The sequence below is a fragment of the Lissotriton vulgaris genome, chromosome 5, assembly GCF_964263255.1.
Source record: "Lissotriton vulgaris chromosome 5, aLisVul1.2, whole genome shotgun sequence".
Classification (NCBI taxonomy): Eukaryota; Metazoa; Chordata; class Amphibia; order Caudata; family Salamandridae; genus Lissotriton; species Lissotriton vulgaris.
In genome coordinates, this window is record NC_141693.1 from 1,749,923,596 (window position 1) to 1,749,950,120 (window position 26,525).

The following is a 26,525-nucleotide window of genomic DNA, read 5'->3' on the forward strand; positions in this document are numbered from 1 at the left end:
AACCATAGTTGCACATTGAGAAAATCGTATTCCCATTAAATGAACGCCATTAGCTCCACCTTAATCCCACCCTAAACTCCACCTCTTGCTCACGGCTCAATTCGGAGAAGTGCACTTTTTCCCATTTAAAGTACCATGTTTAGTCCAGCCTACTGTTGAAGTTTTTTATCCACCTACAGTGTAAAGTTTGTAGCCCCTCATTGTCATTATGTAGGTTGAGCTTTTTCTTCACAGTCTACTGTGCTTGTTTTCCCAGCCAGACCTGGCAACACTGCAGCTGATTGCTTTGCATGCTGAGGGGAGAGGCGGGCTGCAGGCTGACTGGCTCGGGGGGAGTGCCCGGGCTGGGAGGATTGAAAGGGCACAGGGCCCCCGGTGTGCTGGGAGGGCAAAGGGAGCTGTCCAGAGTCCTTCTGGGTGCCAGAGGATTCCTGCCCCTCCCTGAGCGCCGACAGCACCAACCCAAATACACAGGAGCAACTGTAAGCAGCCCACCACCTCCATCAACCTGCTGCATGCACCAGCCATGTCAGACTACCAAGTCTCCGTGCAGCAACTCAACGACCTGCTGTCTAACGACAGTGGCTGCTACAGTCTGCCCAGCCAACACTTCAACGAGGTCTACCCGCGGATCTACGTGGGCAATGCGTGAGTAATGGCATGCACCTGTTACTGCCCTACGGGGAGCTGCACTCACTCACTCAGTCACCCGCCCCCTCCTTCTCCATGAATGACAAGTCTGCCTCTGCTCTGGGGACGTGCATACATACATACACCTGTCAATGGCATGCATTAGTTACACACCTTTGGCAAAAATGCCAGCGCCCCTTTGAACCAGGATTAAAATGACTCACCTGCATGCAAAAGCACGAAGACACCTCTCAGGACTCACAACGAATCATCGCGGTTTTATTAAAGGAGACTTGTTATTGGTGTCACATTTTAAGCGTTTCCAATTTTGTTAGCAAGGCATGCACGTGCTCTGACCAAGGTCACACAATTTTGCTGTATCGGGGAAACAAATATGACATACATCTCCAAACTATAGAGTTGCCAATTAACCACACGATTATATAAACACCCAGTCCACTCCCTTACCCATCTTATTCCCTCATCTATCTTATTTACCCGCCTCTATGCATGTAGCGATCAGATTCATTTGAAATAATGCCGCTTAAGTCTGGTCCCCTACGCCCCTTCGGAATTTGCATTTAGAATTACGATAATGAGAATTAACTAATTTAACCAGGATCACGCCTTTTTAGGCAAGGGAAAAGCAGGTCCTCCTGGATATACACTCAAGAACTTCCTTTAGATGACGTCTCGAGGTGCTCATCAGTCACGTGCACATTTTGGTGTGACCTTCCTTCTGTCTCCTCACCATACTTTCAGCCTGACATTTGATTTCTCCCTAGACACACAGCCTCATTCATGCCACTTCTAGGTCACCTGCATAGATTTATTGACACGCTGATTTGCTAGCCAAGCACTCCCACACCCCAAGCACAGCACGTCTGGCATGACGCACACCTGTGACGCTGGTATCGCGGGTTCTCCCCAGTGATAACCTTCCCTTCTCGCATGCTTCACCGCCGAACGCAGCAGGCTCTTGTGCATTCCATGCCGTGGGTCCCACCTAGGTTTGCCCACGGCGGACAGGTAGAGGATGGCCAGCCGCTATTTCAGTCGCCTTGGGGGAGGGGAAACGCGGAGGATCGGAAATCAGTCAGGAGGCAACGTGAACACTGCCTGCAAATGTATAAAAATAGCACAGGGAGCAGTAAGTGTGAACGGCGCTAGACTTTCTAGCTCAGTCAGCAAAATGAAATTACACCATTTTTTGAAAATGTATTTCGAGCGTGCCTCGTCTGCTCAATGTATTCATGGCAGTGAATGTCACTCGTTGTCACTGTTTGGTTGGGGAAAAGTGGAAAGTGGGTCTATCAGATGGTCAGACATATGGGCAGTATCCAACCCACATTTCAGGGACAGTTGGAGTGATAGGTATACCTTTCCTGTAAGCTTTTCAGTAAACCACCAGGTAAGGCCTGCGTTGGTGAACTCGAAAGACTTCCTGAAGTCCAAACCGACTGGAGCATTTGAGATTTATTTTTGGTTAAATGGCTAACTAGGTGCTCACATTGGCCTCCAAGTGCAGCAATCCTGTAAGGGCGTGCCCTTTTATTAGCTTACGCAGACTGGGCATCTCGCTGGCACAGCTGAACTTAATTGCCTCTGCACTCGGTCCAGCCTTTCAGAGCGCAGGGTGATCCGTATCACACTGCTAACCAGCAGCAGCTTTGCAAGGGTGCCAAGGTCCCCAGTGCAAGCAGTGTAAATGCCCCCTACTGTTGTCTGCATTAAAAACAGGCGTTATCATGCGTCAATGTGCCCTCTTAGTCCTCTGGGTCACGGTGCCACTGCACCTGCTGTACTATTGGAAGCTTCACTCTTGCTACCAAGTAAGATGCATTGTTGGTAGCTTCACCCCACCGATAGAAGAATTAGAACTATTTTGTGGATAGATTTTAGTGTGGAAAGATAATATTCAGACACTTGGAGGGACGCTGGTGGTCCTTCCTGCTCCCAGGGGTGATTTGTGACATCCATGCCTAGCAGTATTGTGTAAGGAATTTCAATATAATAACGGTAGTTTGAACAGAGGTAATGACCTGGCGAATTCCGTTCAAGACACAGGGAACCCTCCATACATTGACACAATGTCCACAGAGCAGCGGCCTGCAAACTCTTCACCCTATTGATAGGGTACAAGTTACCTGAAAGGGAGCGTGGCCCATTGTAGTCCAGACGATAACCAGGGTCTCTGGGCAGACATATTTTGGATGTGCTTAGAATAAGATGTAACTCCCTGAAATGAAGGGCCCTTAGGGGCAGCTTTGTGAAACTCCTTATAATTCAGATATTAGTACCATACTCTTGTTCAGGGAATATATAACTCACTCTAGCGATTAGCAAAGCACACATTTGAAGTCTGCCCATCCTGTCCCTTGTAACGTAGCTTCATTTCCCTGTGTGGATTGCCTAAGGCACTTTGTGGTTTCAACACGTCAGACCGTGTGCGATTGGGAGAAACGTGTTATTTGGAGGGAATCGACCGAGGAGACCCCAAAACAGGCGGTCTTGACTCTATGGTTAGGAAGGCGCGAGTAGTCAAAAGTGGTCAGGCAGATTGTACTCTGTGACTGGCTCTAGGGCACGGGTTTTGCAGACTTGCTGTGTGGGAAGGTGCATTATGGCACTAGACGGGGAATGGGTACCTGAGTAACTATATAGTCGGGGGCAGTAATCAGTTCTCAAAAAACGCTATGCTGGTGCGAGACATAGTGTCTCAGCTGCTTGCAGGGCTTTCTTTACCCCACGAGGACATTCATTGATGAGGACATTCAACACATCATGTGCTGCGTGATGACCAGGAGGACACACACTGGCCCTGTTGTGCTTGCTGACATGTGTGCCTGAAGGGCACTGTGCTCATCTGACTCCATCATGAAGTTAGCCAAAGTGCAAAGTGGTTTGGCCTGGTAACCAGGGGACTGTGCTATTAACACACTCGGGACACGCCCAGGGACATGTTGTTGCATATACATAAGAGGAGTTATAATGTCCACTCAAAGGACAGGTAATTACGATCAGGAAGTGACGTCACTGATGTAGTATAGACAGCTAAACCTCGACTTTGCAGGGTCACAGCAGTACCATGGTGCTGCAGTGAAGCACTAGCCTTTTTCGGATAGGGTAGAGAAGAGGTATATATGACCTCGTTCTTCCTAAGAGCTGCAGGAGAGCGTTGGTGGTGCAGTGGACTTACACGTCTCGGGTCTAGATGAAATGTTCTTGAAGGTGAGAGGATTGGAAAGGTCCGAGTCTATTGACGCAGCTGCCCTTAACAGATGGCATTTTTATTCTTTGCAGAAGCCTATAAAAGTTTTCCACAATTCAAAGCATATCTTGTCTCTACATATGTAATGTCTACTTACATTCTGGAAATCCATCATGCCACGGGAACAGTGGTACAGAGTGTTTGAGAATTAGTTCTAAACCCAGAAGAACACGGTTTTAGATGGCTGCATTTTTAAACTCTGGAGGTACAAGAGTTTCTAAGCATCTACCAAAATAATGCTTATTGAGCATATGGTTGATTTAGATGTATTTGTAGAGACAGATGCAGCATTTGTCCACTTCTGTAAAATTGTAATCGTAATACATTTGAACGAGTGGAACTGGTAGATGCAGATGTCGCCTCTGCAAATGTTTGAATCACAATGTCAATTTTTTAACTAGATGATTGGAGATTAATCTCCATTTATACCACCTGTTGTAAAAACCTAAAGGGTCTACCCATTAAAAAGAACCTAGGCCCAGGAAAGTATTATGCGGCACGCACAGCTTCAGTTCTATTTTTACAGCGGCCTGCCACCGACAAGGTTACAGGCACAACTGAACTTGATGACAAAGGGCTACAAGAAGACACAAGCATTACAGGACAAAGGAAGTAAGAAAAGGTTGAACAACTCCATTTTTTCTGTAGAAGCAAATAATTTGCAGAATTAGTTGTCCTGCAGTAAACAAGGACTGTATAGTCAGTTAAAGGAAGTGCAGTTTGCTACAGTTAGTGGGACCGTTCCAAGAGAAGGGCGACAATGGAAGAAATATTGAGGAGAATGAGATGGAGGCCATATCATTGGTTGATGATGTAAAATTATATGAGATCCATTTCTAATGGATGCTAGAAGTTGTAAGGACCACTTTAGCTCAATATGGACTGCTTCTTTACTGGGGGAAAGAATTACTTACAATCTGAGGGTCCTTAAAGGCACTGTAATTATGATATGAGACTGTTAAAGAGTACTATGCATGAAACTGGATCCCAGGTGCAGGTGAAGAGAGTCTCTTGAGAGTGTCTATAAGTTGTTGGAAATGAGTTAAGGGATTTGAAATGCTTTATGGAGTGTACAACATCTCTCAGATGAGGAGCCATGTATATGAACTACAAGGTTTGATGCATAGTTCTAGTGCTGAGAGACAGCTATTGGATTCCTGACCATGCCATCTGACCAGTTCTCTACTTCTGTGAGACAGGCAGATTCTAAGAATTTTAAAGGTATAGGTTATATTCTTTTAGGTGATGGGATTAAGAGTCAAAAACTGACTACAGTCACTCTCTATGGTTATGTGAGTACTATGCAAAATTTGTCATAAATGTTGCTTACAAGACGGAGGAGGTGTGAAAGAATTAACGATTGGGGTGCAATGATTTAATGGGTAAGTAGGCATGGGATTTGGTTTCCGACATTTCAGCTTGCCCTACATTACTATCTTTAACAACAGCAAGAGATGTGTTTGCAGTGGATGCTAGTAAATGCAGAATGAAGGTTATATGTTACAGACATAGGGGAAAAAATTCTGTATGGATTGGCACATGCCTGGATTGTGAGTCGCTTTCAGTCTTGAGTTTTTAATGTTAAGTTTGTCCTGGAAATTAGCTTATTACTAAATGGTGTATGTCCAGAGCTGTAGCCTAACACAGTAACAAGAATTGTGTAAACGTTAGCAGAATTATGATGAATTATTTATCAAACATTCCTTATATGTCAAGGTCAATGTAGGGTAAGACATACATGACAAGTATGCAACATTTCCCATGTGGAATGAGGCATGGTCATTTGTGAAACTGATCATTTGGAAGCATGTATGAAGGATTGTGAACTAGATCCTAAGAATGGCAAGGTTAATTAAGACGTGGTTCGTCCAAGCCGTTGGATGGAGAATTGCAGCCAATTTGCGTTGTATCCATGAAATGGACCTTGGCTAGAGACATTGTGTTGAGGTACGTCTATGCTTCCTGGACACTCCAGGTAAAATATAGGAGTTAGGGTTGTCAGGCAAAAGAGAACACTAGATCTTTGCTAGAAGAACTAGATAAATACATGGAACAAGTGAGCAATTCGACAGAAACTAGGAAAGCTCTCATGTCTTACGCTGTCCCTTTAAAACTTATGGAGCACCAGAGCAGGCTGAGGGCAATTTATGATTGTTCAGATAAGTACTGTTACTGTTAACAGAATAATACGAGATGGCCACATTCACTGTCACGCATAGCAATGATAATGTGCTGGATTTTTCTGAGGAATGTATTTGCAAGCATGAAAACAAAAAGTGATGGGTGGAATTCTTGATTCATTCTAAACCACTGGTAATTACTCGGACTGCGCTTCAGTCAACCATTTATTTGCTCACTGTGTTGCTACAGACAGGAGCTACCCCCAGACAAGTCGATCTCTGCCCACCCCAAAACATCCAGTTCAAACTGCTAACCCACACTCACTTCGTATGGGAAAATAAGCAACCCCAGACGGTGTTTTGGCTGTAGCAGCAAGCTATGGGACCCAAGCCTTGAAAATGTTGCACACGTACTGCCGGTTACTGATTAAAAACAAGAAAATAATGGGCCCAATTCTTGATTTAATATCAGCCCATACATTTACCCTAAATGCACAGTTCAGATGAGACTGCAGAACTCTTCCCCATTGGAAAAGAAACAGCTACAGTCCTGTTTTAGCCTTGTTGAGCCTCAGCAGTGAGGGGCACTAATGGTCTCACACTTAAGAATGCCTCACACTTCGAGCATCTCAGTGACCGAATCCAAAAAGTGATGGGTAGAAAGACTGAATTAACCTCATGTCATGAGTAATTCTGTTTTTTTTATACCACAAGGGAACCCAAACAGTTTGCTGAGGACCGTGGGTGAGTACTGCTATTGAAGACAAAGGTCCTTAGCTTTCCAGAATTAAACGAAAGAATAAAATATAGGCCATAATAGGAAACTATATTCAATCAGTGCCCAGCCGGACAGGATATTTATTTTTCAACAATGTAAAAAATGCAGTTTCAAAAATAATAAACAGGCACAATCCTGTACCACAAAGGAAAAGAACAAACAAGGGTTCAAACGGAAATTCAGAAGAGTTAAACAGACAAAAGATGAGCATATATTGGCCACTTTTAAATCAGTGTCACATTAAAGTTATGCCAAATGAGTGCCAAACACAACAGGATTAAACGTAATAGTTAGGTTGTGAAGGTACTATACAAAGTCGGTCAGGTTCCCCAGAAATTCCCAATTTCTAATCGGGTGTTCATAATACTGAAGAAGTCTGCTTGAAAGATTAAAAAAAAGACAGAGCAGTGGATTTCAGGAAACAAGTGAAAACTTCTCAGTTGTAGCCTGCTTGAAAGGCTTCAAAAACAGTGCCTTGGACTGCAAGAACAAGAGTAGACGTTCCTGTTGTGGCCTCTCGGAATTCTTTTGTCTCTTGCATTCCGCAAGCGCTTGAATGCCCATATTGGGCTTTTAGCACTTTAGAAATGGAACAGAGAACGGAAATAGATGTAAGCAAACTTACATTCGCCGCCGGAGTGTTTTGGCATGTTAGTAGCAACTTTCGTCTTTAACTTGTAGGCAGATTAAACTGTTGGCAAGCTTCCCAGCCTCCTTTCTCCCTACTCCAGGTGAAGTAGAGTATAGGTCTGAGGTGACAAACGGGCTTCATGTTACCAGAACACATTGATTTCAGTCCTTTAATTTCCTTTTACAAACCACTACAGGTTGAACCCTTTAGCCTGTTTGAACTGAACCTATACGTCAGCCTGTTCAGCAAATTCAAAGGATTGCAAACTGGGTATTCATGGCGCAGGCTCATGGACATAATACTTTATACTGAGTTACCTTTGTGACTAGATTTGTCTTCTGCCCTTTTGTGCATGGTCTTTGACCCTCGCTTCTACAATAAATAAGTGTGTCCACTTGGTGAAAGCCTGGTATGAAGTATGTAGGGGCACACGTCCCTGTTACTAGGGTAAAGACAGGGCTGAGGGTAATAAATGTGCAACACAGTGATAAGAACTGGTATATAAGAGAAAGGAGAGGTGTCAGAACACATTAAGAGTTGACGAATACTATATCTTCTCTTCATGCAGCTTTTGGCTTGTGTTTCCCTCTTATTTCTTAGCCTTTTTCTCATACTAATGGTGCCTACTTTTGGGGCCCGGCCCATTGGTGGAAAGTGATGTAGGTTTTCAGCAGTGTCATTGGCTTCAGTAAGTTGAGTGAGTGATGGATGTGAGCCTTAAAGTCAGTGGGCAGATACTGCCATCCTGAAACGAGTCTGGAAGGACCTCTGGAGAACCATGAACTATATTGTAAGCTTTGCCAGCATGACCTCCGATCACCATGCATCCAATTTCCTCCTGTAGCATCCTAGCCAAAATAATACATGTTAAATCGCTCTTGTGGGTTACCTTTTAGTGCCAATTAGCTATAGTGCAAGCCTACTACAAACTGTCCAGTAATGGCTACGAAATTCAGTTCTTGTAATGGGCAGTCTATGAAGTAGATTGATCACCGTTCTCTCACAGGCATGGATTATTACATTCTCACATGGAGTCTTGTGTGTTGAAATGTAGGATTGTGAGAGGAATGCATGACTAAAGAGGGTAGTTGTTCACCGTCTTTCGTCGATGGTGTTAGTGAATTCCACAGTTAGGTGTATTCCGTCTTCTGTGACTATTGTGTGTGACTGTCGGTGTGACCATGAATTCACTTTCTGGTAGATATTTTGAAACTGATCGCTGCAGTGCTTACTACATTAGCCATGTGCCCATATTATAATCTAATGATCCCTCATGGGAACAGGGTTCATGGTTTATGTATAGGAAATCTACTTTATCTATGCCGGAGCTATTCATACCAGTGAGAATAGGGCGGTGTAGTTAAAGAAGGGGTGTCAGACATTCATCTGTAGGGTCATGTCAATGAAATCACATTTGAAGAGGCAGCCAGGTTTTCAAGAGCTTACCAACATCCAGTAGTTAAGTACCCGGTCCCCAGGAGTAAATGTAGAGCAGTTGAGTAACGGAAGTAGAAACACTATTGACATTGGAGATGGAAGTATTTTAAGATTACTAAAGTATCCTCTTTATTGGCACCACTGTCTAATTGTCAGTAACAATATCTCAGGAAAGCTTCTAGCCTGAGCACTGGAGGCTTTAAGATATTCTGAAAGTGTTGCCAGTAAGACCCAGTACTTAGTTTACTGTAGAAATGGTGTCCAAGCGCCTGGAAAGGTTTTTTTTTTTTTTGCTTCTTCAATCTACCTGTCCAGTGAGTTAAGTTGTACAGCAAACTGCCTGTCCTGTAACGGAATCCACTAAGCATTGCATTTATAAACCGCAATGTAACCACGTGGCACCTTGGTGCTGGGAACTATAAAAAGTCGAATGTGGTTATGATATCAGCAAAACAGCTCTCTTAAGTGCTTTCTTGAAAGCATTATGATTATGAAATTGTCTTAGATGGAGTGAAAGATTGTTGTGGAACAAAGATGCGCTTATTGAGAAGAGCAAACGCCACTTTATGCGATTCGAAAGTGTGGAAGAGGAGTGAGGAGGAAGAGCAGAGATGACGATTAGGCCTACTTCCCCTCTCCCTGGGCTGGGCACTCTAGGGTGCAATGCACCAGGCCACACACCCTTGCATAAGAGTATGTGTTCTATCCAGCATATGTTTTATACTCGTAGGGGGGCCCACACTTATGTTTTTCAACTTGCAACGCCTGCTTCGAGGATGAATACGTTTTTGCCACAAATCCTTGTCTCCCAATGATAGTAGACACGGATTTGTCATAAAACCGATGGGGTTTTGCATGGGAACGTCCATATACCATCTGTAGAACGTGTCCTTGACACAAAGAAGCATATACTAGGAAAACTCATAGCACTTCTACGCTTTGCGCTAGTTTTGTATTACTAGCATAACGCAAACTCGCCGCACAGTGTGAGTAAATATGGGCTGAAGTCTTAAGCTGAATTCGCTGAGGAACCGGAATTCCTTCGACCTGATCTCAAAATGTAGGACAGGGATCCGAAATGACCACTCTTTTACAATCTTAAACATTCCCTAAATCAATCTCTTTTTAAGGTTCTAAGACCTACTATGATGTTCTATCCATTACCATTCCCTGCTATTGTGAATCCTCTGCTTTCATACCCTCGCTCTTTCGCCTCTAGTAGGTGCACTCTATCACCCATCCTACCCTAAGTGACCCCTGACCCTGCTTGCAGGCCAGTTCACCCCCCCCCCTGCCGAACAGCTCCACCTGCTGATTACCTGCTCCTCCCTTAAACGCGAGTTCGCGCTGCTGTTTTCCCGACTACCGCTGCTCACCGCTGTGACCACTTGGGTTTGCACACTGTACTCTGGTGTTTTGTCTCTTGAATTGTGTGTCCATTGTAACTTTTGTACCGTTTTCTGACATACTACTGACCGGCTCGTCCCCCCCCTCTCCCTCCCCACTTTTTGCCTTTTGTATCCCGCTCTTTTCTGCCACTGCCACCTGCGGCCCCGCCCCCTCGCCGCCCCGCTCCCGCCTCCCAGTTGCTCCTCCCTCCCTCCCCGCCTTAAATGGCAGCCGAAGGTGCGCCATAGGCAAGTCCGTCTGCGCCTGGACCGCGCCAGAACCCCTGAACCCCGCGCACGCCATGGCACCAGACTTTGATACAACGCCAACAACCTCCATGCTCTCAACACCGGCCGAGACCACCGCTGCTTCCAGGCCGCCCCAAAACGCACCCACGGACCCTTCACCTGCCACACCTGCAACTTCACATGTGACCGGACCACCAAACCTCCAAGAACCGGACCCAACCACCTCCGCTGCATACTCTTCAACACTCGCTCCGCACGCAAACACGCCATTGAGCTCTGGGACCTGCTCGACACCTCAGCCCCAGACGTTGCCTTCCTGACCGAGGCCTGGTGGGACGACTCCTCGGCACCTGACCTCGCCATAGCCATCCCAGATGGCTGCAAGATCTCCTGCAGAGACCGCATAAAAGGAATTGGAGGAGGAATTGCCATCGTCCACAAATCCACCCTCCAGGTCCACACCCTCGCAGACGACTCCCTCAACGCCGTCGAACACCTTTGCTTCCAGATCCACACCGACCCCAACACCACCCTCAGAGGAACACTCATCTACAGACCCCCCGGACTCCTGGCCCTCTTCAGCGACTCCATCGCCGACCTCGCCAGCTCCCACGCACTCGCCTCCACAGACTACATTCTCCTCGGGGACCTGAACTTCCACCTCGAGAATAACAACAACGCCAACTCCGCCACCCTGATCGACAATCTCGCCAACCTCAGCCTCCGACAACTCGTCACTGAACCCACCCACGCCACTGGCCATACGCTCGACCCTGTCTTCTCCTCAAGCACCCACATCGTCTTCAACCACAACACCGAACTCCACTGGACCGACCACCACTGCATCCACTTCACCTTCAAGAAACCAACCACGCACCACCGCACCCAACCGCTGCCTCGCCGCTGCTGGAGCAAAGTCACCGAGGACCAGCTGACCTCCACCCTCGCCCAGAACCAGCCCACCGACCCCACCGACACAGACGCCGCCACCCGTAACTTCAGACAGTGGATCAACAACTGCACCAACACCCTCGCCCCGCTCAAGAAACCATCCAACAACCACACCAGCGTGAAAGCCGCCTGGTTCATCGAAGACCTCCAGACTTCCAAACGTACATGCCGGAAGCTGGAGAAAAAATTGCTCCACAACCACACACCAGACAGCCACGCAGCCCACAAGGACGCCATCTGCAGACATCACCACCTCATCAGAACAGCCAAGAGATCGTCCTTCAAAACCCGCCTGGATAACAACACACACAACAGCAAAGAGCTTTTCAACATAGTGAAGGAACTCTCCAACCCCAGCGCCAACACCAACGACGTCACGCCCTCTCAAGACCTGTGCGACTCACTGACAACCTTCTTCCATCGCAAGGTCGCCGACATCCACAACAGCTTCAACACCTTATCCGCCCGACCACAACAGACCCCACCCCTAACGCCACCTGTACCCACCAGCTGACCTCCTGGTCCCACGTCCCACGACGACGCGACACGCAAAGTCATGAACTCCATCGACTCAGGATCTCCGTCAGATCCATGCCCACACCACGTTTTCGATAAAGCTGACGCAACCATCGCACCCCAACTACGGAAGGTCATCAACATCTCCTTCGACACAGCAACATTCCTGGAAAGCTGGAAGCACACCGAAATCAACGCCCTCCTCAAGAAGCTCAAGGCGGACTGCAAGGACCTCAAGAACTTCAGGCCCATTTCCCTGCTTTCATTCCCGGCGAAGGTCATCGAGAAAATCACCAACATACAGCTGAGCCGCCACCTCGAGCACAACAACATCCTGGACCCATCCCAGTCTGGATTCAGACGTAACCACAGCACAGAGACAGCCCTCATCGCTGCGACAGATGACATCAGACGCCAACCTGACAACGGCGAAACTTCAGCCCTCATCCTCCTGGACCTATCAGCCGCCTTCGACGCAGTCTGCCACCGCACACTAAGAACACGCCTCCAAGAAGCCGGAATCCAGGAGAAGACCCTAGACTGGACCACATCCTTCCTCTCCGGCAGAACCCAGCGAGTCCGCCTCCCACCCTTCCGATCCGAAGCCACCGACATCATCTGCGGGGTACCCCAGGGCTTATCCCTCAGCACGACCCTGTTCAATGTCTACATGTTCCCCTTGCACAAGTGGCCCACCAGCACACCCTGAACATCATCTCCTACGCCGACGACACCCAGCTCATCCTCTCTCCCACCAAGGACCCACACACCGCCAAAACAAACCTCCACGAGGGAATGAAGGCCGTCGCCGTGTGGATGGGGAACAGCCGCCTGAAGCTGAACTCGGACAAGACGGAAGTCCTCATCCTCAGCCCCACCCCCTCTGCGTGGGATGACTCCTGGTGGCCGACCACACTGGGAGCACCTCCAACACCCACAGACCACGCACGCAACCTAGGATTTTTCCTTGACTCGTCCCTCTCCATGTCCAAGCAGGTCAACGCCATCTCCTCCTCCTCCTGCTACAACACCCTCCGCATGCTTCACAGGATCTACAAGTGGATCCCGCCCGAAACCAGAAGAACGGTGGCCCAAGCCCTCGTCAGCAGCAGACTGGACTACGGCAACGCACTCTATGCAGGAATCCCGGCCAAACACCTGCAACGACTATAAGGCATCCAAAACACCCCGCCCGACTGATCCTCAATGTTCCCCGCCGCAGACACATCACCTCCCACCTAAAAGACCTGCACTGGCTCCCCGTCAACAAGAGGATCACCTTCAAGCTCCTCACCCACGCACACAAAGCACTCCACAACACCGGACCAGCCTACCTGAACAATAGACTCAACTTCTACACCCCCGCCTGCCAACTCTGCTCCGCCAGCCTCACCCTTGCCGCCGTCCCGCACATGCAACGTACAACCTTCGGCGGCAGATCCTTCTCCTTCCTCGCCGCCAAGACCTTGAACACCCTCCCCACCCATCTACGGCAGACCCAAGACCTGCTCACCTTCAGAAGAGCAGTAGCAGCACCCCCCCGCTCCTCAGCGCCTTGAGACCCTCACGAGTAAGTAGTGTGCTTTACAACTTGATTGATTGAGTCCTCTCCTACCCAGGAACTAATTGTTTTGTATCCCTTTCACCCACTCTCTCATACATCAGATACACTCTCTTTTATGTAACAGACACGTGCGCTGTCTCCTCTGTCATCCCTTCTTTCTCACTGTTTCTTCCGGTTTACGTTAGTGCCAAAGTCCTTTATATCTGTTACTGGCCACCCTTGCCTTCAGAGTCTAGTGTCACATCAGTTGCTCTCTCTTTTATTCAGCTAGGGTAGTTTTTATTCCCCATCTCAAGCAGTACTTACTTCATTGCTCTCATGAACTCCCTTTTGTGTTCCCCCCATCTTTACAGCTATTATGCCTATGTAGCCTGTCGGCCTCCCAGGGCCGAACTGGCCATAGTGGGCACTGGGCATTAAGCATGGGCGGAAAATCCGTTCCGCTCGCGGATTTTGCGGATTTTCGGTAAATTCGCAATCCACGAACGCTCGCGAATCTACCAAAAATCCGCAAATTCGCACGCAGCGGATTTTTTTTCTTGGTGATACAATTTTGCGGCATGCGGCGTTCACTTACCGTCATTCAGCGTTTGCCGAGTTGTTTTTCTCGATATTTTGCGAGTGCTGCGCCATTTTGGATCTTGCTGCGGGATCCCGCGGGAGTTTGGCGACGCATCGCGAGAGTTCGCAATTGCGAACATGAAGGTGCGGCGGGCAGCAACAATCTCGCACTCGCGAAATTACAAAATTTGCAATTCTGCACAAGAAATCCACTAGCAAGCAGCATAGACCTTCTGAAAATGATGATTTTTATCAGAATAACTCCTCAGGTTGACATTTGCCTGCACTTTTTTGGATTTGAGGCCTTTTGACTTTCTTTGGATCACTTTTGGATTAGAAATCAACTTTCACAAGTAAGTTTGTTTGGGGCATTACAGTTGCTGTTCTGCAGAAAAACGAGTTTTGCAAAACTGAAAGCACTCAGCAGGTGCAAAAGTTCACTCATCATTAGTAACCATTCCCTGTAGTGCTTCCTGAGGGGCCACTCCAGAGTTCAGTTGCCTATGTTTGTTTGGGGCATTACAGTTGCTGTTCTACAGAAAAACGAATTTTGCAAAACTGAAAGCACTCAGCAGGTGCAAAAGTTCAAACTCATCATTAGTAATAGTAACCATTCCCTGTAGTGCTTCCTGACTGGGGCCCCTCCAGAGTTCAGTTGCTAGTTGCAACTATTGTATGACCCTGCTCTGACCCTCACAGCAGGCTCATAGAATAGCTACAAGTAGGCCACAAAGGTCCTGGAAAAAAAAAGTTGCACTGCAACAGAAAGCAAATTACAGATAAGGAAGCAGGCGCCAGACTGGAATTTTAAAACAGTGACACATTAATAAATCAACCCCATATTAATTCATGTCAGTTGAAGCAGGGCAGGTGTGCTTGCTTCCCCCCCCCATAATCTACAATGATGATGAACAAAAGGGTGGCATTGATGTACCAGAGGTTGGCATGGGTGAAACAGAGGGTGGCAGTGGTGAAACAGAGGGTGCTGGGAACCTGTGATGATGAACCAGACGTAGAAACAACATAGTCGCGACCGTTGCGAGCCGACAAGTAAGTTCGCAATTGCGAACTGGTACAAAACCCTCGCGAACTGGCAGAAACCCTTGCGAACACAAAAAAAAAATTTGCGGATTGCGAGTTTGCAAATACGCAAATTCGCGAACGCCAGATTCGCAAAATTCACCCATGCTTACTGGGCATTTCCCCAGTGGGCCGGAGGAGTGCAAGCCGGTTTTGTGCCCGTAGTGATCGGTTTTGCATCAGTGCTGCAATATTGGACCTCCTGTAACAAAAGCGGGAGCGGTGTGTTTACCTTGCAACACCCCCATTCCCCCCGTTCCAAGTCCCTGCTCCCAACAAACATATTCAGTCTTCACTGGCTGGGCTGTACTTCCCTGCGCACCCATCCTTTCATGCCCTACTTTTGCATCTGTCTACTTTTGTTTCATAGCTTGCCAAGTGGCTCCAGGTAATGTGTGACATCTGCCAGTCCTGGCATTTTAGTCAACAGCATGTCACATTCTAGGACTCATACATAATTCTGATGTTTGCACTGTAAGAATGGGATTACAGATCCTAACATGCCAAGTGCTGCAACAGGCCTAAATGTGAGGAAAGTGTCACACATGACTAGGGTCCTCTTAGCACGTAGGTCCCTCCCGACAACCTCATCCCTCATAGATGTCTTATTGCCAAGAGGAACTGTAGCAAGGTCATTTTATAATGGGTTTTTTTCTACATTCAACTTGTCTTTACAATAATGCAGCACATTCTGTAGACAGAAAATCTGTAGCTGAAACTATAAAATTGGATTTCAGAGCCTGTTTTATACTTTGTGCTTAATGAACTGATTATAACAAGCAATTTTTTTTGTGTGCAATTTTAGTCACGCCTAATCACATTGAAGTTGTCCCTTGGTTCTATCTTTTGTCCTATCTGTGTACCGTGCTTGGGATTGTATTGGCATTTCTATAGGACTTACTAAGCCTAATGGCTTTCTGATTGCTTTTCCAATGAGTAGTGTAGTACTCTTGGGTATCCACTGTTAGTTAATAGTCACAAATAGCGATGCAATTATTAATTTTACTCCAGTTTATACAGTTGAAACCAGGTTCTAATGCAAGTGTGGGCACAGAGGGCCTGATCCACAAACTGCACTTTGTGAAACTTTTTGTTGTGCTATAATAGTACAACATAACTTACTGCAATATGCTGCTACTCACAAACAGCACTTTTGTAGTAACTTACACTTTTGCGTAAGTTTGTCACTTTACGCTATTCACAGACTACTCTTTTGTAGTAAGGCCCTACTTTCATTTTTAGGTCAAGCTTTGAGGCATCGTGCATGTACTGCTCTGTGAGGAATGCTGTAATTCCTCTGGAAAGTTTGAAGACATCCACCACACGTCCACCACTTTTCGTTGGTGGCTTGGTCCGCCTTCATAAATTCTATAGTTTACGTTGGGGAAAAAAAGTACTGTTGTCCCACCTTGTGGCTGTTTTGTTTGTGCCCCGCGACCGCCCCTGTTACATGGATCCTTTCAATATGAGCTATATGTTTTGGTAAGTGCGCTACTTTTTCTTTTGCGTCAGCTTGTTTTATAATTCCTTGTTGTGTTTCACTTTGCACCAGCCTCCCCCTCCTGGTGAAGTCGTTTTCCTCAAATCTTTTTTTGGTACAGGATTCGTGTTTGGCTCAGATATTGTAAATCGTCTCCTTTCACCAAAAACACTTTATTCATATCACATTGGTAACAAAGTGTTGACCACGTGTACACATATTCCTTTTATCATTGGCGTAAGAAGGGAAGTGGTCACTTCCTCTTAAAGTACATTTACTCACATGCCTTCATCAATGTGCTCTTTTTCCCTGGCACCTTGAGGTGACAGGAACATAGAAGACCATTGTTGAATGCCCCACTGGAGTTTGGTGGTCCCTTTACATTCTATTCTTTATCGCTGTTGTAGTCCACTATGGTGTAGAAGACCTCAAAATAACCCCTTTCTTATGTACCTCTATCAACCATTAGTGTTAGCCTCTGTCAATATGTTTTTCATGTGACTACAAGTCATTGCGGACCCACATTCCTGTAGAGGACTACCAAGAGGACTCCTAAGTCTTACCATCAGATTGTGCGCAGGCTAGGCTTGCCTGGATTGGTCTAGACGTGACTGAGGTGTGTTTCCTGTGTGTGTTTCTGCTTCCGTGTCAAGTCTGAAGTGTGTTCAGGAGAGGGCGCAGGACCCAAAATAAAATTGGTGAACATATGAGTTGGCAGTTCTAATGCAATATGTCACTTCTCTTGTGTAGCATTATCTAAGTTCTGATTTTTTTCTGCAGACAGAAGTTTGGCTGAGGGTTCTTCTGGCCCACTTTGACCTCTCTTTTGTGATGAGGTTAGCTCTGTACAAGGAAAATTATTGATGCGGTCGGAATGTGGAGTCCATGAGTGTTTTGAAGTCCTACTCTTGATTTGGAGGTCATTTTCGTGATACCAAGTATTCTTCATTGTGGGTGGTAATCCAAGTACCAAGGAGAGAGTAGTTTTATTTTTGGCAAAGATTCTGTGAATCGTTTGGAACTTGTTGCCTTCATTTCCTTTGAGCAGAGAATATTTACAGTAAGAAAGTGACTGTTCACTCAGTGTATGGGTGATTTAACTTTCAGTTTCTACTTTTGCCACTCTGCCAGCCAGTCCTATTATAAGGCAGGACCTTTTTAGGTCTCGCCTAGCGTTGCAGCGCGCATGCGCTGGTCGCTTTGGCGAGATGTATTGGTAGATGAGGAGTTTTCAGAAGGGGACTTGAAGCCGCACCCCTCATTTTCAATGGATGGCGTCATCGTTTAAGGTAAACGGTGGCTTTCCATTGAAAATGAGGGTTTCTTTGTTACCTCCCTTTTGCCTTTTGGGTTGTCCCATCTGGACTGGATCGTTTGCTATAAGAGGGCCTGCTTCGCTCTAATGATTAAATTGCCTCCTCATTGATAATCGGCATCTTGCGACTTTTTGGGCGAACCAGATTCAGGCTCGGATGCCGTCACGCCTGTTTTCTGGCAAAGTCTAGACTCACAAATCCACTTGAGCGCACATTGCGCCTTTACGATTTTATGCCTCCATAGTGACATCCTGCATCTTGCTTCCTTCAGGGAACCTCAGATTCGGGCACCCTTGCTGTCACATACTTTCTAAAACCAATGCTAGAATCTATATTGACTTGAGTGCATGCTGCACCTTATACGTTTAATATGCCTCCTCACTGCCATGCCGCATCTTGCTAACTTCTGGGCATCATAGACTTGGGCACTCACGCTGACACACCCGTTGATGAACCAGGCGAGAGATGCATTCCCACCACAGTACTGCCTCTACAATGAATATGCCCCCTCCCTTTCTGCCATACCTTATCCTGGAAACCCCGGGCGCTCAAACTGGTCCGTGTCTACTAATGCATTCACTATGATGGCCCATAATGGCAAGGCCAATTGCTCATCCTGTTCCGGGCACTAACTTGGACATTAGAACTTCGGTTACAGAGGGTTCCACCACTGTGGAACCCAACCTAACCAGCCAACACGTTGCCCACTTCTACACAGTTGTAGAGGCTAATAACCTTGCCTCTTCACTTCCTACTCCGCCGGTTTATTTATTTTAAACCCCTTCACTATAACCCCAGGGGCATGTTCACTAAATACCACAACAGGTGCATGCCACCACAGGCGATACCTACAGCAATGCGCTTCCTAATGTAAGTTTTTCAGTGCAGGCCAGTTTTTAACCTCCTTGTTGTACGTTTGTTCCCCCTCCCTTGTTCTTTCCCACCCCCCTTCTTTCGCCCCCACAGGTCTTCAGCTGCCCAGTACAGATCTGCTTGGGCCCAACTCTACTACGTCAGGTTACCCACCTATAATGTAGGAGCCTGATTACCAGTTGTGCACTATACAACCACTTAGGTCCTGAAGAAGTGCCGCACGACTCTTTAGGAGCGACTAAGGCACGAAACATGTCGACCCACTACACTGCGACAGCCCATTAGGAACTTAGCTGGATCTACTTAAACCATTAAAATTGCTTCTGAATAGGACTGATCCTATTTAATACCCACTTCCCTTGCACTACACTTACCTTGCCCTCTTACCCGCACGCACCCCACGTCTTCTTCAAAATGATCTCCGCCAAAGAACCCTGTTTACGGTGAGCCCATCGGGCATTGCAGCGCCGGCCCGACGAGGAGCAAAGCCCAATGATAAAGCATGACATCCCTCGGGTGTGTGAGGACATCATGAAGAAAGACCGGTCTTTCCACCGTCCACTTTAGGAACTACATACCCTTTGCAGCACAGTGCTCTAGGAGCCCTGTGTGCAGGACCTGTTTAAATAACGGCTCCGGGTCCCACCCTCCCTTCTCCTTAACTGAAGTCACAGGTCCCATTCTACAAACCGTGGTGTCTGAGAAGCACAGACAGCCCGGATCCGTTACAGGTAACATATGACCGCTTGGTAGCACTGGTAGCTTGGCTGCCTTTCATGAAAGGAAAAGAACTGCATTAGAAATTCAAATGTGTTTGTTGAACCCATCAACACCATAATCCAAGACCCCAATTGTTGTTGAACAATTTGAACAAATATTTACACAACCAACGGCAACATTCATCTGATAGTAAGAGTGGCACATAACTGCGCAACTACTTTCCGCAAACAAGCAGAAGTGTCCTGTCTGTGCTGGACGCAAGCCTCTCTTTGTCTTTCCCTATGTTTTTGCTCCCTTTCTGTATCCATCAATTGTTTTTTAACGTATTCACCATAGCCCTCTTTGGTCCTCCTACCCGCTGGAAGGCTTTTAGGTCTGGCTTAGAGACAACCAGACTTATCTAAACCAAAATGAAACTCACTTTGGTGGAGTGTGAGTCAGTCCACTACAATAATTGATCACAACTCCTCATTTTGTTCCACCCCCTACAGTGTATAGCAATTGTCAAGATGGCATTTCAACTGACCATATTTGCATATTTGATGTAACAGAAGTGCTCATACAGGCGAGGCTGGTGGGCAAATAATTTTTCATCCGTTTGTTATTATTTTTTGCTTTTTTTGTCTTCAGGTTAAACTAATTCAAAGCCAACAGTACCTTTACTTTGTGCCATTAAGTATTATAATTTCCTGTGAGGTACATTAAAACTTATTAGAATATTGGAATCTGGAGCACTCAATTGCAGACAATGGAGTTCTCCGTGCTTTTAAGGTCCAGTATAGGCCCGCAAAGCAGCATTCCTATGTTGTTTAAATATAGGCCTCTCTGAGCCCGAGGGGATTTCAATCCCTTTGGGCTCAGAGAGGCCTTTGTTTAATTTGTTAGAACATACTACCCTTCAGTGGCAGAATGTTCTAATAGCCTTATAGCCCTTCGTAGCTGGGCTATACCGGGTATTAAAGTCCCGCTCCCTTGTTAAAGGTTCTCTCCTTCGGCTCGGACCTTTAACGCTGGAGCGGGCCTTTAATAGCTGGTATAGCCTGCTCGGTGGGCAATAAGGCTATAGTATGGTTTGCGTACCTGTTCGACGTGCATCTGCTCACTAGGAAGCATCCATACTTTTCTATTAAAAACTATATGTGGTTGTTTCATTTTTATGGATCACATCTGTTTTATTAGTTACTTGAAGAAAGGAAACTAAATGACAACAAACAGCTCTGTCGCCTACAATCCTAGTTTCATTTTAAAAATATTGTTTTAAGTTTGTGGCCACCATTTTTAAGCAGCAGCATGCTTTCTTATTTTTCTTTTGTGGCATATGCTTGAAGTAACAACATGCACCAGCTTGCCAAATCTTTTAGCCTTGAAATGCTTGTTATCTTCATTCCCTTATCACCAGTTCAGTAAAAACAAAGGGCCACATGTACAAAGATTTTTTCAGCTCTCAAACGGCCAGATTCACAGAATTGGGCCGTTTGCAACCTTAAAAAAGCATCTTTAAATGTACAAAGTAATATTTATAATTTGGTAAGCTATTACCGAATCACAAAGTGGGTTTGCGAGCCAATATTAAGAAGGGACATGCCAAGGGCATCCCTTCCTAACAACGAGTCGCAGGGGCATGTATGAATGTTTTGTGACCAGAATGCGGAAGCAAAACATTAATATTTGTCCGACTCCGTGAAGGAGGTGGAAACCCATTTGCAAACGAGAAGGGTTCCCCAAGGGACCCCTTTCTCTTTGTGAATGTGGGCGCCAACATTTTTTAAGAGCAGGCAGTGGTCCCATGGACCACTACCTACACTTAAAACATGAAAAGGAATTAATCCCATTTTTCTTTAAGGGACATGGGCTGCATTTCAAAATAAAAAACTGCTTTATTTAAAAAGCAGTCACAGACATGGTGATAGGCTGACCCCAGCAGGCCACCGTCCCTGTGCTGGCCATTCCCAATGGGTTGCACATAACAAATTGCCTCATAAATATTAATGAGGCAGGTCCCTTGCGACCGATTCCAAATTGCAAACAGTGTAAAACACACTGTTGTACATAGCTGTTTGCAATTTCATAAAAGCGAATCTCAAAAATCTGCTATTAGGAAATCGCAAACGGAAGTCTATATACATCTGGCCCATATTTCTCGACCATTGTTGAATTTCTTCCATCCACCCTGACTGCTTATTCCTCAAGCGTAACTGGTTTACATAGCCCCAATCCTAGAATGTCATTTAGCCACTTAGCTCATGTACGAAACAATTTTTAATGAAACTAAAAGTTGGCATTTTTCAGAATCATTTTGGCTGGCTAATGCTGTCTCACAAAACAAAGCTGTCTGGGACACTTGGCAGCCAGAGTATTGCTAGTAAACATTTTTATTTATCATTCCTGCTGTACCATGAGTCCTCATTTATCGGGTCAGTGTGGAAATGTTTGTTTTCCTTATGACAATATTATAATACTGTTTACTGTTGGGTGAGAATTTGATAGCGGTGATAGCGTTTTGGAATAATAATTCCTTCCGCATTCTAGTCACTAGTCTAACCATTAAGTGTGTGATTTTATTAACAATGAATTATAGTCAATGTGGCTTAAAAAGTTAAATGTTGTGAAACCTGAAATATTGCCTCTAGCTGTCTCTTTACTCCGACCATTTTTAAAGGGCAGGTGTGACTTTGGCCGCTATAAGAATCAGTACAGTCATCAACCCAGGGGAGTGCCAAACCAAAAGCTAGCTAATAACCTCCTTACAGAAGTTGGATTTCTCCATAAGGGATAGAGAGAGGATGTCCCACAAGTTTGAACCCTGCATCAATAAACCCTGCCCAGCTCAGCTAGTTTACTTACAGGATGGAACGGTGAAAGGCGTTTTAGAACCTAAGGAAGAGTCTCAAAAGTGACGCGCGAAGAAGTTAGGAAACTTTCCTATGGAAAGAAAATCTGAGAACTAAAACAGACATCTTTTGGAAATGGAACACAAGTGGAGACATCTGAGTTTGCTTGAAGCAGTCTCACATATCCTATGGCCAAAAAAGGACCCTCGAAGTCTGGTGAGAGCTTTGGCTGGTAAATCAGTCAGGCCTGGAGTGCACACAGGAGTTTGCTGCCCTATTAGTTCTTGGTGACAGTGAAAAGGTAAGAGGCAAATAAGGTTTCTCTCGTGGAAGAAATATCAGCTGATAACAGAGGGTATATGGGAGGAGAGCGCTGTGTGGGAAAAATGATCGGGGTGAGGACTTTACCGCATCTGGTAATTACAGGGTGCAAAATACTAACTCCTATCCGTGTAGAAACAGGGGTTCCGCAGGTACGGAATCATCCATCAAAGAATGGACTGAATATTCTGTAAAGAATGTGATACAATAGCACAGTTAATAGCCACAAAGCGCTGCAGAGGTCCCTGACCTTCTGTGAGCACAGTGCAGTCTGCAATAAAACTGCAGATGTTTCTCATGGGTTTTAACTTCATTGATGCTATTTGGCAGACACAGACTAGACTCTCCTTTTGTTCTGTTTATACTCTCTACTAATGAAAATCCGTTGAATTTGTTAGTATTTTATTCCCCCACCAGGCATAACTGCTTAACAAAGCTAGGTATTTTATATGACCTCGTTGTAGAACAACCCAAGCGACTCATTCACTGGGGAATTCTTAGTTGCACAGATGATGCTGCGGATCACGCCATTAGTGTATTCCACTGCCAAGGAAAATCCCATGGGTGACTCAAATTAACAGATCATTAATAAATCGGTCTAAACAAACATTCATGGTCCAGCTCTGCGAGATTAGTGGAAGCTGATAAGCCCAGCTCTCTGCGTGTGGGGAGGCGCTGTAGTCGCCGCTGTAGTACCAGGCTGCACTGTCACATGAAGGCACTAGAACCTGTCGTGTGTGGGATCACAATGGTGCTTAGAATCAATCGCGTCTCAGAGGTATCAGTTGGCTATCAGACGAGATCAGGTGCTTTCAGGGTGGTATGTCCGTAGGCAGTAGGCTATCCTCCAAAGATACCCTTGAATCACCTGATATTTCATCTCTCCCTATATCATCATAGATGTCCAGCTCTGGTCTACGAGGGCCTTATCCATGCAGGCTTTTCCAGGCATTCAAAATTGGATTCATTTACTTAATGGAATTCTAAATGAGAATCAGTTATATTGGCAGTGGATCCTCCTGGCTCACCTCAGGGGATCCACATTGTCTAACCACACTGGTATCAGTGGAGTGTGTAAAGAGAGGCTGCAGGCCTAAATTCTTAAAATAGGTACTTTATTTAAGTACTATACAAACGACCCACTGGAGCCAAGAAGAAAGCTTCCAGCTGAATCAAAAACAAACCGTTTTCTCCTAAGCGTCTCTACACATTCCATTCTACGATTGCATAAAAGCATTCTAGAAATGACATATACTAATTCTAGATGACATAAGGAAGATCTAAATACTACGCTAAAAATAAAAGAAAGACAAACATTACCACATGTATCTTTTTAACAAAATAAAAACAAAAACTAAAACCAAAATAAAAGAAAACTAAGTATCTAAAATGTAATCAAATTTCTTAGGAACTTTAGAAACCCTTTTTTGTAACATGGAATTTGTTTGAATAGAAGAGTTAATGAACTCTTCTTCGTTGGAGACCGAAACATTGGATTCCTCTTGGCAAACATCATGCGTAACCAGATTACCAGTGTTACATTCTTTTCCTTGATTATGGTCATTATGAACATCTTTATGATCATTCCAAACATAACAACCATCCTCATCTTTAGTAAAAAATTGTTCCTGGCCTGGTTTGAGAACCACCACAGAACTTTTACTCCACCAACCCTTCTCACAAATAAACACAGCAGATTCAGTAACTTTTTCCACTCTGTAAGGAATAGTACATTTTGTTAATCCTTTACGACTCATATTGGGTTTAATGATAATGTACCCTATCACCCACCTCAATGACTATACTTTTTGTTTTATGAGATAAATCATGATATATTTTACCAGAACTGCGTGATTCAATAATGTTTTTCCTGGCTATATCAATAACATTTTCCATATTTATATCCACAGCACTTTTTTGAACTCAAGTGTCTACAAAGACTTCGCCTGTCTGCCTCTCATCAATAAGTATGGAGAAAAACCTGTAGAAGTATTGGGAGTTATGAGATAACTCCATAGTTTTTCCTTCAAAAATTCAAACCCATCTAAATTACTTTCCAATGCCGCTTGAATCCCCTCTTTATAAATCTATTTGCCCTCTCAACTTGACCATTAGCCCTTGGATAATACAAAGGAGTAGTTTCTGAGCGAACTCCAAATTCTCCCCAAAATAACTTTATTTTGTGAGAAACAAATTGCACTCCGTTATCTGATAAAATAACATTAGGTGCAGATTCTACCCTAAAAATTTTATCCAGAAATTCAATGACCACATCAGTAACAGGATGTTCAACAAAGGTATAATAAATCCATTTAGAAAAATTGTCAATGATAACAATCGAAAATCTCTTTTCCCTTCCTAAACACTCGTATGGTCCTGAAAAATCAATGGAGATTTCTTCCCAAGGTCTAGTGGGACCTTCCTGAATAGATGAAGGTTGAGTAGAAACCTTCCAATGTTTGTTAGCATTCACACAAACAGAGCAATTGTCTATGACTCTCTCAATACTAGCATCCATGCCTGGAAACCAATAATGAGTTTTCCGAATTTTTTTTGTACTAAAAATTCCTGGATGACCAAAATGAGCCAATTTGATCAGTTTACTTCTAACACCCTCTGGTGGTACAAACAAATCTTGACGCAAAAGAAAACCATTTTCAATACTAAGCTCATCAGCCAGTTGAGCAAAACTTTTTAAATGTTCTTCCTTACTTTTAATGGGTGGCCATCCTTTCACCAAATACTGTTTGACTTTGTTCAAAACCAAATCCTCAACCATTGCCTCAATCCATTCTTTTTCATCAATGACTGATTTAACATAATCAATATCATCAACCAAAGCTATAACACATTCATGTTGATCAATTACCTCATTATCACTCTCATTCATGGGAGGAAGTCTTGATAAACAATCAGCAGTGAAATTCTTACCCCCAGGAATATGTTGCATTTCAAAGTTATATTCTTGTAACCTCGCAATCAACCTCACTAGTCTCGACGAAGCCTTACCACTTCTGACCCCATTCATCATAAAAACAAGAGGTTTGTGATCAGTAAAAATAATAAAAGGCCTTCCCCACAAAAAAACATTTAAGTTTCTCTACTGCCCAAACACAAGCTAGGGCCTCCTTTTTAATAGTACTATAGTGCCTCTCAGCCCAACGAATACCTCTAGAAATAAATGAAATCACTCTTTCTCTGCCATCAATAATCTGAGAAAAAACCGCACCAAGCCCAATGGCACTCGCATCCACCGTAACATATGGTTTACCCTGTGGATCAAAAGTCTTTTGACCTGGAGCCTTTGCAATGAGTTTTTTAACACTACAAAATGCCTCATCGTGAACACTGGTTCAAATAAATTGAGACCCTTTTTTCAACAATAGTCTGAGAGGTTCTACAACCAATGCATAGCCTTTTACAAATCTCGAATAATACTCTACTAAACCCAGACAAGAACGCAAAGAATCCTTATCTTTGGGTGTTCAAACTTTTCTAACGTATTGACTAAGTCCTCTTTAGGAAAAATGCCATCAGCAGTAATCCTGTGACCCAAATAATTGATCTCACTCACCAAATATTTACACTTCTCTTTACTTACAGTCATGCCTTTAGAACCAAGAATACCTAGAACCCTGTTGAGAATGATATTGTGGTGTTCACAATTTTCTGCAAAAATCAAAATATCATCCTGAAATGAATGAACACCCTTTATGCACTGAAATAGATTCTCAATCAAGTTTTGGAAAACACTGGCCGCTGATGCCAGGCCAAACGGCATCCTCGAAAATCTGTACAGGCCAAAAGG

The 26,525-nt window shown here is 45.0% G+C and overlaps 1 protein-coding gene across 1 annotated transcript in view; it reads left to right on the forward strand.

Moving 5' to 3' along the window:
- The first annotated feature begins 254 nt into the window (after positions 1-254).
- The window catches only part of DUSP3 (dual specificity phosphatase 3), a 413,405-nt gene continuing 387,134 nt past the window's right edge, over positions 255-26,525 (forward strand). The window contains exon 1 of the mRNA XM_086924007.1: positions 255-648. Coding sequence (XP_086780133.1) covers positions 527-648 — 122 coding nt within the window. The 5' untranslated portion in view covers positions 255-526. The remainder of the gene's footprint in view (positions 649-26,525) is intronic.